This window comes from Thunnus thynnus, chromosome 14 (assembly GCF_963924715.1).
Source record: "Thunnus thynnus chromosome 14, fThuThy2.1, whole genome shotgun sequence".
Lineage (NCBI taxonomy): Eukaryota > Metazoa > Chordata > Actinopteri > Scombriformes > Scombridae > Thunnus > Thunnus thynnus.
This window is the reverse complement of record NC_089530.1, coordinates 11,312,477-11,331,960: the sequence shown is the minus strand read 5'-3', so window position 1 is coordinate 11,331,960 and position 19,484 is coordinate 11,312,477. Positions and strand designations below refer to the sequence as shown.

General features: G+C 40.8%; 1 protein-coding gene across 1 annotated transcript in view; it reads left to right on the top strand.

Moving 5' to 3' along the window:
- itga9 (integrin, alpha 9) overlaps positions 1 to 19,484 on the top strand; it is a 48,681-nt gene that overhangs the window by 2,638 nt on the left and 26,559 nt on the right. The window contains exons 3-15 of the mRNA XM_067609819.1: positions 48 to 154; positions 2,419 to 2,542; positions 3,832 to 3,899; positions 6,191 to 6,320; positions 6,410 to 6,495; positions 6,591 to 6,653; positions 7,109 to 7,246; positions 7,683 to 7,788; positions 9,734 to 9,828; positions 10,982 to 11,072; positions 11,425 to 11,470; positions 11,589 to 11,743; positions 13,354 to 13,514. Of these exons, the coding sequence (XP_067465920.1) occupies positions 48 to 154; positions 2,419 to 2,542; positions 3,832 to 3,899; positions 6,191 to 6,320; positions 6,410 to 6,495; positions 6,591 to 6,653; positions 7,109 to 7,246; positions 7,683 to 7,788; positions 9,734 to 9,828; positions 10,982 to 11,072; positions 11,425 to 11,470; positions 11,589 to 11,743; positions 13,354 to 13,514 (1,370 nt within the window). The remainder of the gene's footprint in view (positions 1 to 47; positions 155 to 2,418; positions 2,543 to 3,831; positions 3,900 to 6,190; positions 6,321 to 6,409; positions 6,496 to 6,590; positions 6,654 to 7,108; positions 7,247 to 7,682; positions 7,789 to 9,733; positions 9,829 to 10,981; positions 11,073 to 11,424; positions 11,471 to 11,588; positions 11,744 to 13,353; positions 13,515 to 19,484) is intronic.

The window sequence follows — 19,484 nt, the reverse complement described above, 5'->3', positions numbered from 1 at the left end:
CTGTCCTGATGACTCAACGTCTGCAAACTGCTCTCATTGTCTTTCAGGAAACAAGCAGAGAGAGTCGTGTGGGAAGACCTGCCAAGGCGATAGAGATGATGAGTGGATGGGGGTCAGCCTGGCCCGCCAGGACAGAGCTGACGGCAAAATACTGGTGAGTTCAGGGACACAACGCCGCAGTCACTTCAGCAAATTGTTTAATGCGAACCATGTACTCTCGTAAAAACAGACCTGATTATACCAACATCATTGTTACAAATGTCTTACCATGAACCACACAGTTAAACCGCAGCTGGTCTCAACGTTACAGCCAAGCTTGTCCTTCCTTTCTGTGTTTCATGCTTACATTCTAGTGAAACCAGGCTTTGAATTGCTTTAGTAAAAAATGAACTTAAAATTGTGATTTTGAATTATTATTTTTTGCATAGTCAAAGCTGGAGTAGCTACTAAAGTGAGACAGATTTGGAAACTGCTGCGTGGTTACATAATACTGTGACATTTACCTCGTGTCTGAAGCTGGAAGAGTCAGTGGAACAGGGTTTGTCAAAAGTAGATTGTTGTTTATGAAAAATGAGAGAAGGGTTGAGAGAAATCAGAACTTGTGGTGCTAATCCCAGAGGTGCTCACCTGGGTGTTTGCACAGAGATCATAGGGCATCTGGCAGAGTTTGTTTAGGCTTCAGCCCCTCTGTGGTGGTCCCGTCCAAGGGCAGCCTTTCATTAAACGTTAACCTCCGTCTCCTGCGGGTTACCAGCCAGCTTGCAGGACAGTCTGAAAGCAACCCGTGTACTCTTAAACTCCTTCTCAGCCATACATATATACTTAAAACACTCATGACAGGTGTGAATGTGCTTGAGTACCTGTCGCTGATTGACCTCCTCCTCTGGGAGTTAGAAAAATCACAAGAATTCCTCCCTCCGAAGATGTCCTGATAAGTTTTTGGCCTGTTAAACCTCTATTCCTCTCAATGTATTTGTCTTTGGTCCATTTTTTTTATATCTTCGTGGAATGTATTGGCATGATTTTCAAACCATTATCCTTGGCTTTACTCGTTAGCCCGTCAAAATTTGAGGACTTCTTGGAGTTGTCAGCCTTGGGGAATTTGAGCGAGGGGTTGTATAACAACAAGCTTTTAACTGCAGACTCTTTGGCCGTCCAGACAGGAGTACGATAAAAGAAAGGTGACTTTCAAGAGCCACGTGTTGCTGTGCCTCTCCAAAGATGCTTTTTTTTTTCTTCTTCTTTTTTGTATCTCATCTGAATGGACTCACGTTTCTGTGCAACAGAAGGGAAACGGCTGTTTGGCAGATGTGTACAGTGGTGATTTCATCTGTACTTTCAGTGAAGGCCTTGTTTGTGACCAGCGGACTCTTTAACTGAACAGGAACATGACAACAGCACAGACTCCAACCATAAAGTCCTCCTTTGCTGCTTCGACAGACCTTGTCAGCCGCTGCAAGAGCTCCTTTTTCTCTTTTTCTACATTTTGTCAGCTGATTGATCTTTTTCTTTTTTTAAGAATCTGTTTCTAGTCAAGGAGGAGAGTTCATGCTGGTATTGCTACTACTGTTGGCCAAGCTTTCCTTTGGAACACAAGTGTTTCTCAACTAGCATCTTGCTTCCAGACAGTCATCTGACGCTCTGTGTGCGCCCACAATGTGTCGAGCACTTATATTCATTTAGATTGGCTGTGTGTGTGTGTGTTGGGGGGGGGGGGGGGGGGGGGGGGGGGGGGGGGGGGTGCTGCAGGAGTTAAACAGTGTGAGGGGAAATTAACTGAATTTTGTCTTCAGAGAAGCGACAGCAACTGTCCCCAGAGCCACAGAAGCCCCACCACCACCCCCCTACTAAATTATTACCACATTCATGATTTGTGCAGGGTCTGAAATCTACTCTATAGTTCCTTGTTTGCTTACTGATCTGTGGAATGGCAAAATGTTGTTTTGACTGTTACTGTCAGTTTTAGAAATGTACTCCGTGTTTTAGCAGCAACATAATAAAGAAGCAGTTTGTTTATTTGTCTTTTGATCCATGTCTCCCTAATGGTTGCTAAATCTTGGGTGCTGTGTGAACTTTTGACTTCTCCCATTGCCTGTAAAGCCTTGAAGAACTGTTTTGAAATGTTAAAAACACAAAATGAAGGTGCTGATAATGTGAGCACTCTCTTCTCACTGCAATATTTAATGCTGTTTGGGAAAACGCGAATCTCAAGCTGCATCTGAGATATTCACACCACAGACCATAGCTGGTCAGGAAGGGTTATGGATGGGCTTTAATTCCCCCTCTCATTGACTATCGTTTGACAGCCATAGAGACGCGCTGACTCCAGCCCAGCGAGAGAGGGGCTTAAACAACCAGTGTGGTGGAGGAACGCCTGCAGACTGAAGTGTCTGAATTTGTTTGCTGCTTTTCTTGCAGGCCTGTGCTCACCGCTGGAAAAACGTCTACTACAACTCAGAACATATCCTTCCACATGGATACTGCTCCATCATCCCTCCAACTCTGCAGGGCAGGACGCAGCCGCTCATCCCTTGTTATGAAGGTACAGTAGAGGCACCGTGGTGGACAAGCACAGGGCAAACTTCATTTAACCCTTTCCCTCAGTTTAACCCATATTAACCCTTTATTTTACCAGTAAACACTAGGAAATATGCAGTGTTAAGGGTGAGAGGGCCTCTTGGCTTAGTCCAGAGATTGCCAACCTTTTTTGGCGTGTGACCTTATGTAGAGAACTTTAACTTAAACTAACTGTCTCCAGGCTATAGCTTCAAATTTATCATACAGACATGACATAATATTGTGAACCTGAAATTTTTTTTTTTTTTCTTTTTTTTCCCCGTGTGTATCATCTTGTGAACCCTTAGAGTTCACAGGATATCTCCTCATGCTTTTCTGTGGTTATATTTTGTCATGGCACGTGATTTCTGCACCATCAGTCACGGAGGCCCAAAACTGCTCCCAGCCTCTACTTGGTGTTCTGGCACTGAAGACAAGTAGCAGGAGGGCCTTGAAGTGTGATCTCCCTGTTTCAGTCCAACACAAGTACTTTGGCAAGACCCCACACCTACTTTTTTGAAGGACTCAGAAGTTTGTTATTCTAAAAGTTAAATATGTGACGCACTGAACATTTGGCCAATGGAGAAGGAGCGTTTGTATTCCCCGTCCACCTTTTAGCAAAGGAAAACATTCTTATAAAGGTATAATTATGAGGGCAGCTGATGTTGCAACACAGATTTTGGCGTGATTATCCAAAAATCAGGAAAGATTTTCTTGCAAGGTAGAGAAATTGTTTGATTCTGTTTCTGATTGTAGTAAATCAAATCCATTCATACTGCAGGTTGTTTTCCTTTGTGCACCCTTTACGGCACTAAAAATCAAATTCCATTTGAAAAATAATGTACTGTGTAATATTTCAAGCTGACTCATGCAAATGTGTTCTTCGTGTGTTTTGATATGTGACTCAGAGCTATTTATCAAAGGCTGTTTTACACCTTAATTGTGCTCCCAGGTCAGGATTTCACTTCCTTCCGTAACTCTTGTTTCCAGCGGTTGTAGAGAAGCCAGACTTGACTTTGCATTGGACCATATTTACAGTGCATTTTGTGCCGATCCAAGCTCAATATTTTTGTAACCTGAGAGCACTGTGTCCCCCTTAAAGTAAGAGGTTGAATGTGGTGTTTGCGCCCCTTTTCTCAATCTGCTTTCTGCCCCCAGATTCCTCTTGGATGGGACTGGGACTTTGACTAGCTCCATATGGAATGCAGGAAAAACTCCAGTAAATGCTGGCTCAAGCACATAGTGAAATCATTTGTGGTTTGTTTTTTCTTACAGACTATAAGCAGAAGTATGGGGAAGAGCACGGCTCGTGCCAAGCTGGGATAGCGGGAGTTTTTACGGAGGTCAGTAACAGCGCTTGTTTGTCTTCTTAATCCATGTAATACTCTGTTTCTGATAGTAGTTTGTTGTCATCCGAACTCTGTTGTCTTGACGCTCACGCAGCTTTTCAACAGCACCTTCAGCCAAACATCTATCAGTTCACTGTTTGGTAAACTGAGCAGTTGAATCACTTCTTCACCACATCTCATCGTAAAAAAATGTGTTCTTCTAGTTTTCATGTTGCCTACTGAAGACATTATTAGTCATTCTTTGTTCCTGTTTCTTTTTTCTTGGAGGACTTATTCAACTTTTTGTTGACTTTGACTCTCCGGGATTCTGAGGACAGTTAGCAGAAACTTTATATATTTGGAGTCATGGGGGATTTTTCCCCCCCAAGTTTTTTAAGATGTCAAATGATGTGGAAAATCTAGATTCTACAGTAAGAAATACACAACTATTTGTATGGAAGCAACTAGCACTCTGCTGACTAACTCCTGATAACTGTAAGCTTATGTTTCCATAGCAGATAGGAAAAGCTGCAGTGGCCTCACTTGACCTCTGGTGTGGTTCAACAAGATAAAGCATTAAAGAAAACACACTTTTCCCTTCCTCTATATAGCTAGGGATGCTGTCTGTATCCATAGATGACATCAGCCTTGGTTGCACAATACTTTTTTGTATCTCACAAAACCTCATTGACTCTCACATGTATTTGTAAGTGTATGTAAGTAGTCATAAGTGGTGAGAGGAAGGTCAAATAGATTTAACTTTTAAATGCATTTTTATGAAGATATGGTTTGACAGGGAAAAATGTGCATATGAGGAATAAATTACAAATTTAAAACTGACTAGTTTAGACATTTTGTTTTCTATACATTAGCAATATAATTCTTTCCTGATGTTGCCCACCAGCGACATGTTCAGCAAAGGTCCTTTTCAAGTCTCAAATTACAGTCACGCTCAATTTGGGACATACAGTAAAGTACAGTAGACTGTAGAATAACTTAAAATGTGTCCTCAGTGTACAGCTAGGCCCTTAGGTAGGCTCACTCTAGATTTGAGGAGAAAGATCCTGATGGAAAGAGCATTTTCTCTTTACTTTAACTCTGCTAAATAACATTTTTTAGCCTTCCTGCTGCAGGACAGACTCACAAGCACACTCAGTAACAAACACAGAGCATGCATAATTGTTCACACATGCTGCTTTGGTTTTAAAATAAGGTTGTCCTTTACTAAAATGGGATAATTTCACATGATCTGCTTGCTAACGTGTTAAATATGTTACTACACATTCTTTGATGTGAATATTTCCACACAGTGTGAAAGTGCCTTTAAAAATCTCAGTCATGGCTGTCATAAACACTCAGGCTTACAGCAGTGTATGACATCATGTGTAGTTTCATAACTTTATTACATAAAACATCATCAAAAAACACAAAATATATACAGAAAAGAAAAGCTCAGGTGAGGAGCTTTCAAGTGGAACCTCACCTAATGTTATTGTGCTTAATAGGTTTTTCTCCTCATCATGTGAAACCTGTGACTATAAAAACAACAAAAGCTGAGAGGGAAGACTTTTGGCTTCAGGAAAAGCTCTGATAAAGCTGAATTCCACAATAAACCCACTGTTACAAAACCAAAGAGAAATCATCAAACACACTTTCGTTCGGACTCAGTGTTGATCTGTTAAAGCATTTGAATGACCCCCCCCTCTGAAAGAATGTGAGGAATTTAAAGAAAAGATGTCCAACTGTTAAACCTTATCCTTGTCTGAACCAGGGTCCATATGCCTGGTGGTGCCCAGATGTGTGAAAGATCTGTGAGGTGCTCATTGTGTTGTTCAGTTTGTTTGTATGAAGGAAGTGGAGAAACAGATTTGCATCATGTCAGATTTGAATTAGATGACAGATTGGACTTAGATGATGAGAAAGGATACAGTGCTTGTTTGGGGAGGTATGTGTAGTAGAAACAGAACATATTTGTACTTAACTGTGTTGCTCTGGTCCCTGTAATAGCTGTGGACCATCACAACAAAAAGCTGTGAACAACTCATTTTACAGCTGTCAATTTCACTTGGGCTCTGGATTCCTCATCACATCAAAGGGGTCAACTTGAGCTGGCATGCCATCTGGCTGTGTGGTTAACAGCAGATAGCACACAACACTCTGTGGCCTTTGGTTAACCAGAAGTTCACCCAGCAGCTCTTTTTTTCCCCTTTTTTTCCCTCAGCAGGCTATGATAGTGCAGATAGAAGGTGAATCACAATCCCAGTTGTGTGAATTATCTGAATGAATGCGGGGGGTGTATTTTTCAGGAGCTGGTGGTGATGGGGGCACCGGGGTCATACTACTGGACTGGGACAATCAAGGTGTACAACCTGACTTCTGAAGCCTTCTACAGCCCAAACAAAGAAGACGTCGACTCCCACAGATACAGCTATCTTGGTGAGAGCCAGTTAATGAGTATCATTGTGTCAAGTAAGAATGTTAAACACAAAAAGGGGAGTTGTAACTAACCGTGTCTGCGTCTCCAGGCTATGCTGTGACTGCTGGACACTTCTCCGCTCCTAATGTAATAGACATTGTTGCAGGGGCACCTCAGCACAGCGGCAGTGGAAAAGTAGGAACTTCACTTCATCTTTTGTCTTATTCCAGCTGTTGAATTGAAGGCCTCTGTGTTGTTTGCTACAGTGATTTTGTTTTTCTCCTGCACAGGTTTACATTTTCAAAATCGATGGTGTGTCTTTGGTGAAGACTTTTCAAGCCTCAGGGAAAATGGTATGAGCTCGGATGTGGTCTCTGACAGTCCTGTTTGTAATCATCATATAGCGCATATTTTACATTAAGGCTATTGTCATTCTGTACTCCATCAGAAACAATACAACTGTATTTTTAGTCTGCCTCAGGGATCAAGTAGTTGATTTTGCACGGTGTGTTGTAGACTCTAATTGCTTTGTTGTCAGAACTGCACTGTTTATGTCTACGTAAGTGTTTGGACAGAAACAGTGATTCAGAGGAGAAACCAGAGCCAGGAAGGTAGCTAATGCTTTCCATTCAGAGTAAATAAAAGGAAGTCAGGGCAGCTTTAAGATATCAGTTGTGTAAATATTCTTTTAATATTGGTATAGATATGAAAAGGAACATAAATCCAGTCTAAGCGTGTATATGAACTATGAACTGAAGAGAAGTGTCTGTGATCTGACCCAATACTCTGTGGCTCGGCTTGGTTCCAGATGGGCTCTTACTTTGGCTCCTCATTGTGTGCAGTTGATCTGAACCAGGACGGCCTGTCGGACCTGCTGGTGGGGGCACCCATGCACAGCCAGCTCCGGGATGAGGGCCAGGTGTCTGTGTACCTCAGCAAGGGCAATGTGAGTGGGATCTGTGGGTCAGCAGGAACATGATACCATAACCTGCAGAGTTAATGCAGTATATATGGCACAGACTCTCTCTATAAAGTTATTATTCTCTGTAAGGTTGATTTTTAGCTTTGCTGTAGTTTGATTTATTTCTGACCATATTAATTATCATGTTATTAAAATGAAATAGTGAAGAATAGTGTGATTTAGCAGTGAGATTATTTAACCTACTAAGATTAGAGCTTCTGTATGTACATTTTATATTTATGAGTTACTGTGAGGATCAGTTATTGTGGTATCTGTTTGGTTGTTAAACTTATGGGATAAAAACCTACTAACTGAAAGTGCAAGTAACTTCACTGCAGCAGTATAGGACTTTTTTTCTTCTTCTTTTTTTTAAGTTTCCAGCTCAGTGCGTAAACTGTTATCTGCCTGCTGCTGTTTTCAGGGGGTGATGGAGGAGGAGGCCGTTTTGACCGGCGACAATGCTTACAATGCACACTTCGGAGAGTGCATTGCCTCAATTGGAGACATAGATGATGACGGTTATCAAGGTCAGTGCAAACATATTATTAGCTGTCAGCTTGACTTCATAAATTCATAAAAAATAAATTTTATATGATGACAATAAATTACTCACTTCTGTTCTGGAGCTTTCGGCTTTATCACACGCTCATCAGCAGATAAAGTTTGCTCACTTGTCATAGAACTGTAGTTGTTAAAATGTTTCTGAGCACTTTTAGGACTTCTTGTTCATGATGGCTTTTATCATATTAATATATTTTTGTAAGTTTTTATATTTCTAATTTATACTGTATGTTATTATGTTAGTATGTTATGTTATAAGTTTGCTCCTTCTGTATTTTGACAATGGGAAGATCATCATGAGAGAGACCACTGTGTTGCTTTTACATGTTTTAGCCCTTCAACCATAAATCACCTGTATTTTACTTTGGTGCTGACTATTTCTCAAGCATACCAACACTGTCTTTAATTTCTTTCACTATGTAGCACCTCAAAACTTGCCAAAAAAGAGAGAGTACATAAACGATCACAGAGAATGTCGGTCTTACTTGTTATCATTGTGCACTAATACATTTGTGGGAGGGAGAGTTTTTAAAAATTCTCATAGCGGTTCAGCATGAGAAAAGCGTTACATTTACCAGCTGTGTTGTGTAAAGTCAAGCCCAGAGGACAGTGAACAAACATGAACATAGTAAAAAAAAAACAAAAGCCAGAGTGTCCTTGAATGCACCAACAAAGAGAGATTTCAAAACCTTACATGCAAAACTAAACTATCACAGGCCATGTGAACTGTTAGTAAAACATTGAGCCACTGGTGAGAGGTCAGAACTAAGTTGGGGGTTGTGTTTTATGTGTAGATTTATAATTTCCTTCCAGTGGTGTATGAAGCAATAATCCAGCAATAATCATTGTATCCAGTGCAATTAGGGTGACATTGTCCTGTAGTCAAGCAACAAAGCTATTTCCTCTGTCAAGTAATAAAGTCATACAGTCTATATTCTTCACATCAGCCCACAAGCAAATGTTGGCTTGTTGAGATATTCAGTAGGTGCAAGAAAACCCGTCATTTCCACAGACATTTTGTTTCGATTACACTGCGGCGAGGGGGATCTGTAGAAAATATTGCCCTCTCTCACCCTTGTGTGCACAGACCCATCCAGACGCAAACCAACTTATCCACACACAGAGACGTACATTTACGCTGTCTGTTTTCCTGGCACTCACTTGGCTTGGCTCTAAAGGACTTGACTTGGCGTCCGTCTCACACTTGAGGCTGGAAGCTGTTGCCCGGTTTCATCTCCGTGTGAGATACGCCTCGAGGCCTGCAGCCTGGCACAGTGCATATGTGGAGAGAGATGGCAGCTGGGAATTATAACTCATCTTGTAACTCTTCACTGTTGGAGTGTCGAAAGAGCCAGACTCGCACGCTGACTGACAGTCTATTATTTACAACTTAGCTGCTACCATTTAATTTGGAAGAACTGTAGAAATTAGAATACCCATTTGGTTTCACTGAAAAGAAATTACTTGTTTAACTCCCTCCTCTACTTAATAAGTTAACGATGGTATGATATTTAATAAAAAAAGTACCATTCTTTTACCATTTCTGCTTTGGTATGCTACACTACATGGTATGGAAGTGTTTTGGTTTATAAAAAGAAAGTTTATATGTGGGTCTTTCTGTGGAAATTGGGATAAGGGGACGTTGTTTCAGTGCTCTTGCCAGCACTTTATAGTCTTGTTTCCACTCTCTCAGAGGTCACACAAGTTTTATGGCCACTAACAACACTTAATTGTCTATTAAGAGTCTTACAGTAACAGCTTGTTTCCCAGACACTGGCCAGCAGTCAGTAAACACAGGGTTAATGAAAGCTTTGGGGCACATTCACAAATACATGATGTAATTTCTGTACTCATTCATTTTTATGCTGCTTTTTCACACAAACACTTTTTGTCCTCTATCTGTCTCTTCAGATGTGGCCATAGGAGCACCTAAAGAGGATGAATATGGAGGAGCTGTTTATATCTACCATGGAGATGCCACAGGAATCATCAAAAAATACTCCATGGTAAGAACACTTCCTTTTGCCAGACATTGTGCCATTTTTGTTGTTCTTACTGTTAAACAAAGGAGTGTCATGATGCGATCCTCTTTCCCTAATTTCTAGATTTATTAGTTTCTTTGTGGATTGACCAACATTTGCTAAATTTTGATGAAAACTATGCGGTCACCTTGCATGTGTGTTGATGTAGTGACTGTTGAGGTAGGTGAGTAATGTGTGAAAGAAACACAGGTGGCAATGTAGCCTTGGGAAAACATATTATGCCCACAAAGCTGAATGAGGTTGCTCCTTGTGGGTTTCTTTTTAAATTATGGCCTAAAAAGCATTTTGTTATTGTCATTATGGGCCTGTCTACTGAATTCACTTCATGTTACATTAAAGGAATAGTTTGGCATTTTGAGATATACGCTCATTTGCTTTCTTCCCAAGAGTTAGATGAAAAGATCAGTGCCATTCTCATATCTGTGCTATGGAGCTAGAGCCAGGAAGTGATTAGCTTAGCATAGCATTAAGACTGGAAGCAAGTGAAAACAATTAGTCAAGACCAAAAATACACCTACCAACGCCTTTAAAGCCTACTAATTAACACGTCGTATCTGGTTTGTTACAAAAACAAAATCTAAAAATGACAAGTTGTGGTTTCTCAAGGATTTATATGTGGTAATGTCATAGTGATTAGTTGTCTAGCAAGTAGTTACAAGAAATAGTAACAGCACTTGACTCTTTCCAAAAACCCCAACTGGTTGTTTTTACATTTCTGTATGGAAAGAAAAAAAAAAACAAGATAAAACATGACAGATTTTTAAAAAACTTTAGACAGACCCAGGCTAGCAGTTTCCCTCGCTTTAAGTTTTTATACTAAGCTAAGCTAACTACCTCCGGCTCTAGAACCATAGCTAAAACACAGGCAAGAAAGCAAATAAGTATGTTTTGTGACTATGGGGGGAAAATATTTAATATGATTAAAAACAATATCAAAGTTATCAGTCATAATGAAAGCAAAATAATTGATGGAAATTTACTCTTTAAATCTGAAAAGCAAACATCATTTATCTATAACAAACAAAACAACACCAAATACCAGGCAAACCACACAATGTTCTCTCTTTTCCATGTTGGCTCACATGTGTTATTTGAAGGCTGGTATCATCTGTTACAGAAACTATCTGGGCGCAGTGTGAACCCTGGTCTACAGATGTTTGGCCAGTCAATCTCTGGCAATGTTGACATGGATGGCAACGGATACACAGGTAGGGTCATACCAGACTGGATGGATGCTTGAAAGATTTTCCGAACCACATCAGCAGGAAAATAGAATAAAAACATCAAATAGAAAAAGAGGAGAAAACTATTTGTTTTTTTTAATCTCATGTGTTTTGACCCTCGTTCTCTCGCAATAGCAGTGCTAAACACTCGTGATTGAGGCATCTTGTTTACTGCATTCCACAGCTGATATTCAGGCTTAGCCAGCATGACACTTAAGGACCTCTGTGCATTGTTTTGGATTTGCAGGTGTAAAAAGCGATGCCAGACACAGTTGGAGTCCTTTCTGCTGATGTTGCATTAATATTATATTTTCTTGTGTACATGTTTTTGTTGCAGATATCACCATCGGAGCATTCATGTCAGATAGTGTGGTGCTGCTGAGGTGAGTAACTGTGACACTGTGAGTGAGAGGCAAAACAGTATTTGTTTCTACTCTCAGAGTCGTTTTAATGCCCTGTCTCTCCCACACTGCGTTCCTGTCTGGGTTGATGTGGTTATAGGTCCCGGCCTGTCATTACGGTGGATGTCTCAATCTTCCTGCCTGTCTCCATCAACATTTCGGTGCCTCAGTGCCACGAGGGCCACCAGAACCTAAACTGCTTCAACGTCACCGTCTGCATGCGCTTCCGTGGAAAACAGCTGCCTGGACAGATAGGTGAGGACAAATCTTGACAAGTGAAACCTTACAAAAGGCATCCATCTGATATGAAAGTGCCATTAAACTATATTTGATTGCAAAAGCATCGATAGGTTTCTTGCACACCCCACCTTTCTATCATATTCCCACAACAAGTAAGCTAGCTCAATAGACGGACAGATATGAACAGAGAAAAAAAAACATCTACAGATGAGTTACTACATCTTGTTGCAGAATACTTGAGTCATTGTGAGAGAGTTTTTGTGGCTCATGAGCAAAATATTTTGTTACAGTTGAAGAGTTTTTGCAGAGTATGTCTCAAAGTGCTTGCAGGCAGGAGGCTTTTGTTCTCAAACAGAGCACATGATGGAATTTTTATAGCCAAAAATCTCAGTAGGCATTTGCCATTGGTATTGCTCAACAACAAAATGAAATTCTTACTTCTCGACCTTTTAGTGGACATTTCAACGAGGGAAATTTGTAAACATGATCATGCTGAGTGTTTCTCCACGAGTTTGTAGACAGTCAGCATGGTTGGCCTTTGGCCTGTGGCTGAAGGTCAGTGCGTATGGCCATTGGTTTACCCTTCAGTCTTTGCTAACTGGCTCTTGGGTACAGTGCCTCTTGAGTAATGAGGCGTAGTCCTGTTCTAGTGTTTGGGTGTGGTCGCTCACAGGCCCCCAGGAGAGCAGGAACACTGTTGTTACGTAATGAGTACGTCCTGGCTCGTAGGAATAAAGCCTCTCTGTTTAACCCGTCTGGCGAACGCCATGGAAAGTGCAGCACCATGTGTTTGGTGACTCCCATAATGAAACCTTCCTTTGCCTCCTCTGGAGTGAGCTCATGGCGTTCCCTCTATTGGACGGAAGAAACAGTGAGCTTTGGTGCGACTGGGGTGTGTTTGCCACCCCTCCCACTGTTTTACCAGTATGACGCCCTCTTGAAGCAATTACTACAAACTGAGGTTGATTCATTCAGAGGAATGGATTTTAAATGGCCGAAGGCCCATATATGGCTTTCTCGGAAACATTGGTAACATCTGACTTCATGCTTATGATTACTCAATTCAAAATAAGTTTGAAGTTGGTCAGTGTGTTTACATCACCAAAGCCAGGGGTGGAACCAGAACCACCAGGAATGTTGTTATTGCAATGTTTTCTTTCACATTAATACTAGTTCTGCTCCACCTGATGGAAAATTAATTTCCTTTCTTTGTTAATTCTTGTCTGCTCACCTTAAGCTGTATAAATATCTGCACAAAAAGTAATCTTTTCAGCATGAGTACTGAGCACTGAACTGAACCAGGATTGCTCAAAGGCAATGCTGAATCAAAGTTGATCACAGTAGCACACCTATGGGCAAAGGACCTGAAATTTACTGAAATTAGCGCTGTTTTCTTCCTTGCGCAACATGAAACAAAGAACTCCTGTTATGTCAGATGATTTGACCAAGAAACCATCTTCCCTCTGACTGCAATAAGCGATCATTTATTTTTTCCTCATGTTTTGATGGCAATTACCAGAAAACCAAATCCTGCATACTTAAAGTGTTTCTCAAGATTATCTTTGCTCTACGAACTGTCGCTGTCGGTTTAAATTATGTGTAACAGTGTTTCTGTCTCTGCTCAGAGCTGCTGTATAACCTGACGGCTGATGTGGATAAGAGACAAAAGAGCCAGCCTTCCCGGGTTTACTTCACCCAGAGCGGATCTCAGATCAGCCAGATGAGCCAGCAGCTCAGCCTGGACATCAACAGGGAGGAGTGCCAGCGCTACACTGCCTACGTGAAGGTAAGTTTAGTTTGTCTGGTCTTTCTGCTGGCAGTGTTTGTAATGGTTTGTCCATGTGCTGCTCATGTCCTCAGCTATTCTATGAGTTGCTTTCTCATGACCCTGAGCACTCTCATTCTGCAATGTTGATGTGTGATATGAATTATTTGCTTATGCGGTCAGATTTTCTTTTTTGTTTGTTTGTGTCATTTTTGGTCGGAGCATCAAAGTGCACAGTTTTCCAGCTAAAATGTTTAGACAGCTCAAAGACAAGATAAAAATTTAAAACTGAAGAAAAGGGAAGAACCATCACAGCTGAAGGCTACAGATCAACAGGCATCTGCTGGGAAGCTATTTGTGTCACCCTGCTGGGTTAGATTAAAGGTAACAGTCAGGCGCTTGATGGTTCGTGAAACCATGCTGTACTGGGAGTGCGTGTTACTAGCCTCAAGTGTGCATCTGCAGAAACTGACAGAAACAGGAAACAGAGTCTCCTTTGTCATCACATAGTCCCTCTATTGTGTTCCTGGATGATTTAGCCGTGTAGCGACAGAGAGGGTCCTCGTCCTGAGGGCACCATCCATGTTTCACCTCCTCTAATACGGAGGCCCACTGCAGGCCTGTAAATTTCACTGGCATTTTTAACTGAGTACTCCAGGCGCTTTCACTGTGGGAGGCTGAGCTTCTGACTGAGGGGGGCTGTCATTACTGCGCCTGCCCCTCTTCCTTCAGCCATTCAGACTATAATGAGCGTATATCACACTGAGCAATTGTAGCAATAAGCTCCTTTATTCATCACGACATACACATCACAGTTATCAAGGTTTATTCAGTGAAGTTTGGCATGTTTATCCAGACTTCTCAGTAAACCTGGATAGTTTAGCAGAGCTCAACTCATGGGAGAATCTAACATGTAAAATTTAATTTTCATTATTCTGCATCTAACTTTCAACACACAGGACATTAACAGGAGGGTTAGTCATGTAAAGTATTGTTTCTGCCCAAAGTAAATCTGATATTTCAACACTTGAACCAAACATCCTTAGAATTGTGGGTGGGCGAGTGAATTATCACTCAGTCGTAGCTCCTTGTCGCCACATATCTGTGGCATCTCTCTAGCTGTGAGATAAACACTCTTATACTTTAAGTGCTATCCATCAGCACAGATGTTACATTAAAGACGAGTGGTATTTTGCAGTTCTTTTAGTCTGTTGAGTCACTAATGTTGCTGGGTGAAATTACACTTTGATGTTGTTAAGGGAATAGTTCAACATTTTGGGAAATACGCTGCTGTAAAAACATTACACTGTGGACTCCGGGAAGTCGCTGCTCCCAGCCAAGAAATAATCCTGCATACAGCACCCTGTAAAACTGTAACTTGTCATACTTAAACTCTGGTACTTGAACGCATTAAATAAACTAGATATAACATATTAATTATTGAGCTTTAGAGGAGCTGGTAGATGGATTTTGTTACCTTCAGACAGAACCTAAGCTAGCTGTATCCCCCTGTCTTTATGTTAAGCTAAGCCAGCCAGCTCCTGGCTCTAGCTTCATATTTAACGGACAGATATGAGTATAGACCTCTTTTAACTCTCGGAAAGAAAGTGAATACTCATATTTACCCAAAATGTTGAACTATTCCTTAACTACTCAGTAGATGTTTCAGTTTACAGTAAAACAGAGTGTTTTTTGGAGTGACTTTATGTGCGTAACATTACATCATTTGTCTGTTTTTGGTTTGGCTTGACTGAAGTGTGAAGTGCAGCATGGTTGCCACTGTAGCTGTTAAATTCCAAAGTTCGTCTTGTGTATATTTTTATTCTACCTCTGTAAGAGGTCACAAAATCCACCTGCTTAGCAGCAAAAACCTGACATGAGATTCCCAGAGTGACCAAATTCTGCAAAATCACAAAGGACGTTAAGGTGTGGTCCCCAAATTGCAGACTGTTTACAGGCTGAATGACCTTAGATATGTATGGCAGTGAAAAAGTAAAGGAGACAAAGTAAAGGGGACAAAGATTGTGACCTAGCATGATAACTGTCTACTATGAGTCTTCATCATCATACATCATCATAGTGTTTATCCTAAACTTTATAGAAGAACAGAAAAATCACAATAATCAGAGGTGATCTGGCTCCGCTCTGAGAGAGGGTCTAGTCTGCTTGACCAATCGCATCATTTATCTTCCTCATGTGTCTGCCCACATGAGCCAGTCCTCCCATTCCCCAGAAGAGGTATGGTAATGGAAACCAGCTGGTTGCCCGACTGCATCCTTAAGGGAGGGGGCATTGTGCACCCCCGCCCCACCCGTCTCCCAGCTGAAACATACAGTGAAAACATAGGACTGAGGCTAGCATCACAGCAGGGTGCAGGGCTGCTGTTGTGTCAACTGGACCTGCACGCTGGCGCTGCTGATGGAAAACCTGCATGTCAGGGTTGATTGCTCAAGCCCTGATGCATGAGGGCTGGTGGAAGCAGGCCATGAGCTATTTTGAGCCCCTCTCACGTTTGTAACTACTCTGACCATCTGTCGACCCCCATTTGTTCACTGTATGAATTAAATACTTTTAAAAGACCTTAGTTAACAGCAAAACTTAAAAATGTTCTGTTAAAGTTGAATTTGTTCAGCATAATGTACATGCAGCAACAGGACTGGAACAGACACTCAATTTTCACCATCTGAAATCAAATACAAAGCCGGATTGGCCTCCTCAGTAAATCATGTAGTGCTGAGAACACAAGGGCATAACTGCAGTTATTCAGAGAGCAAAGAGTACAGTGCTGGAGTAATTTCTTTTAAAATTATGCAAGTCTTTCATGTTGATCATTTTAAACATGTTTTTATTGGCATCAGCTAACAGCATACCAGACCTCCAGATGGACTTTGGTTATTTTTAGGTAAATAAACTCCACGCAGGCTTTTTACTTCAGTTGTACCTCACATTTAGGGAGGGAAAACAGTGATGACTGATGAATGATTACGGTTCAGATGACTAGAGGTGCTGTGCGTGAGATGGTAATGAGTCATTTTGTCAAGAGAACCACCAACTTACTGCAGAAATTTTTGAGCTGGATGTGTTGCATTAAGTGATTTTGTACAATTGGCATGTCAACCTTTTGTGGTGTGGTATTATGCCAAACAGTGTAGTGAAATAGCTTGAAGGTTTGGAGTATTATTCATGTACTGCTGGACGCCAATCAGACATTACTATTGCTGCATCAAGGACAGAAAACTGAAACAGGCCAAATACCGTACTTATGAGACAGGTAACTGACTTCATATGCAGTCATACTTCATTACTGTAGCTTATGTAGGATATGATAAGGAGCACACCATAGTAGTTGGAAGAACGGCAAGTAAAAGAGTCACCAGAGCTTTCACAAAGACCTTTTACTTTTCAACAAAACTACTTAGATTCTACAGCAACGCTAGCGGCTCTGTGAGGCTGTACTAAATGCTAATGTCAGCATGCTAATGTGCTCACACTGACAATCCTAACATGCTGATGTTTATCAGGTAGATAAATGGATCACGGAAGTTATTTCAATTCATCTTGAGGGGGATTTGAATGTCTGCACCCAATTTCATGACATCCATCCAGTAGTTGGAGAAACATTTGACTTAAAACCATAAATGTGAATGTCATGGTGGTGCTAGAGAAACAGTCTGGGAATCAAAAAATTCATTAGGATTCATCACCAGTGAACCATGCATGTCTGAACAAAATATGGAGCCAGTCTTCTGAGTAGATATTGAAATATTTCACTGGATAAATTAAAACCTAGTGGCGCTAGAGGAAACGTCACAGGATCACCAAAGTCTTAAGGATTCATTGTCTTTGAACCATGGGTATATTTACCAAATTTTACAGTAATTGGCCATCATATCCAATAGTATTTGAGATATTTCAGTTTGTACCATTGTGGTGGACCAACTGAATGGCATTGCCATCCACAGAACTACGCTGCTTGTATGGCTAAAAACAAAACAGATCATGTTGTGTGCTTTGTAGTTTAGCTTTGTATGGACGGCTGCTGTATGTTCAGTGGAGGACATTAGCGTCCACAGATCTTAAATGCAACAGGTGTAATGTTAACATTACATTGTGATATTTATACTTACTAACTACAGTGAATACATTATTCAGTATTATTTGGCTGTAGACTGTCTTTTGGCTTTGATTTATTGCTTGTCTTGTAAAGACGCCGTTTTAAATACTACTTTGTTAAATGATCTGCACTTCTTCCAAACTCTCTCTGTGATCACATCTTGAGGTATGGCATGTTTATATCTTTGGCAATTCATCTATCATTGGAGCGCCATGGTAGCCGAAAGGTTACAGCACGCGTGACTGCAACGTCCCTGGTTCAAATCCGCATAGGGACCTACATGTCATACCCCTCTCTCCCCCTTGTTTCCTGTCTGCTTTTCCACAGTCAACTGTCAAATAAATGCAAAAAAAACATATCTGTTAAAAAAAAAAATGTATCCATCGTCATGTATATGTTTCTGTTCCAGCAGACCCATCACAGTGGAGTGCACATGCACCTTGAAATCGTGCCAAGAGCCAATGCCATTTGTGGTCATGAATGGTATTGTGTAGCTCAGTATATGCATCGTAGTCTCCAAGGAAGAGCTAAAATAGGCAGCCAAAGCCCTGCCTGTAACAGTTGTCTGTTTAATTTAGCTCGTAAAGTATCCCACTCACAACCCTCCCCTCCCCCCATCACTTTCCTCTGGCCTATATTCCACTCAGTATGTGCCCTATATCTCATGTCCCCCTAACATTTGCTTGGCACCACCACAGCATTTAAGAGTCCATCAAACCCTGTTCTCATGACTACTTCTGTTATTGAGGCATCTACAGAACACCCATCTGTCAAGTTAAATGCACTGAGGCCATCTCCACTCTCATATGACTGAATGGAAAAACTAGACCATACGAATTGGGTAGATGGGCTGATGATGGTCTACAGTGTTATAGAAGGAACAAAGTTATCTGCATCATAACCTCTGCAAATTAAATTGAAAGGGGGTGTCTGCTTGTTGTTATCACCGTTGGCAACGTGCCTCATTCATATCTCATTTGGCTAATTTCAATGGGCAGGTCCGTCTTTTACATCCTATATTTTGTTACAAATCAAAGCCCGGAAGACAAATGATAAACAAACATTAAGTTCAGCTTTACAAATTAGAGAATAAATCCATGTTGTTGGAAATTTGTGTTCTGGTGTGTCAGGGTCATTAATGTAGATCCAGCTGTATTTATTTAATTGTACTGCATGACATGCCGTGTAAATCTGTTGTTTAAAGCTCCAACCAATATTTTTATATTAACAATGGAGCATTTTAGTGTCTAGTGTAATTCATTTTGGGTTTGTTTTGGTTTTACGGCCCACAACTTTACCATTTTGGTGCCCTATCAGCAGCACGCAGCTGTTCTGAACTAAAAAAATTCTGATGATCCCACTGTACACTTTCTACCCATCACCAAACTGCAAACAGACAAAATTAGTGAGTAGCTGGTGAACATAGTAGAGCATTCAGCTGCTAAAGAGCTAGATATTTTACTTAGGAGTTGCTGTAGACCAAAACGGAGCTAAAAGGAGAGTGAATGTTGGCCAGAAACATGATTCTAAATTGATAATGTTGCTTCACATTTGCTAGATTTACTAACTTTAGAAGGAGATAATATGTCCATGTTTTATTTCCATTTGTCCTTAAGTGGCCAAAAAATAATTAAATGCAGGTTTTAGTTATTTTTATAAGCAGAAATGCCAAAAAATGACTTGTTGCAGTTCTTATACATTAATATAGGTAATTTTCTAAATTAAAGTCTTTTGAGTTTTGTTTTGTTGGTCGGACAAAAGAAGCTATATTAATTTGTCAACGTGGGGTTAGGAAACTTGTGAAGAGCATTTTTCACAATTTTCTGACATTTTTAGACCAAATGAGTCAATAGGGATTCTGACTGATGAACAGTAGA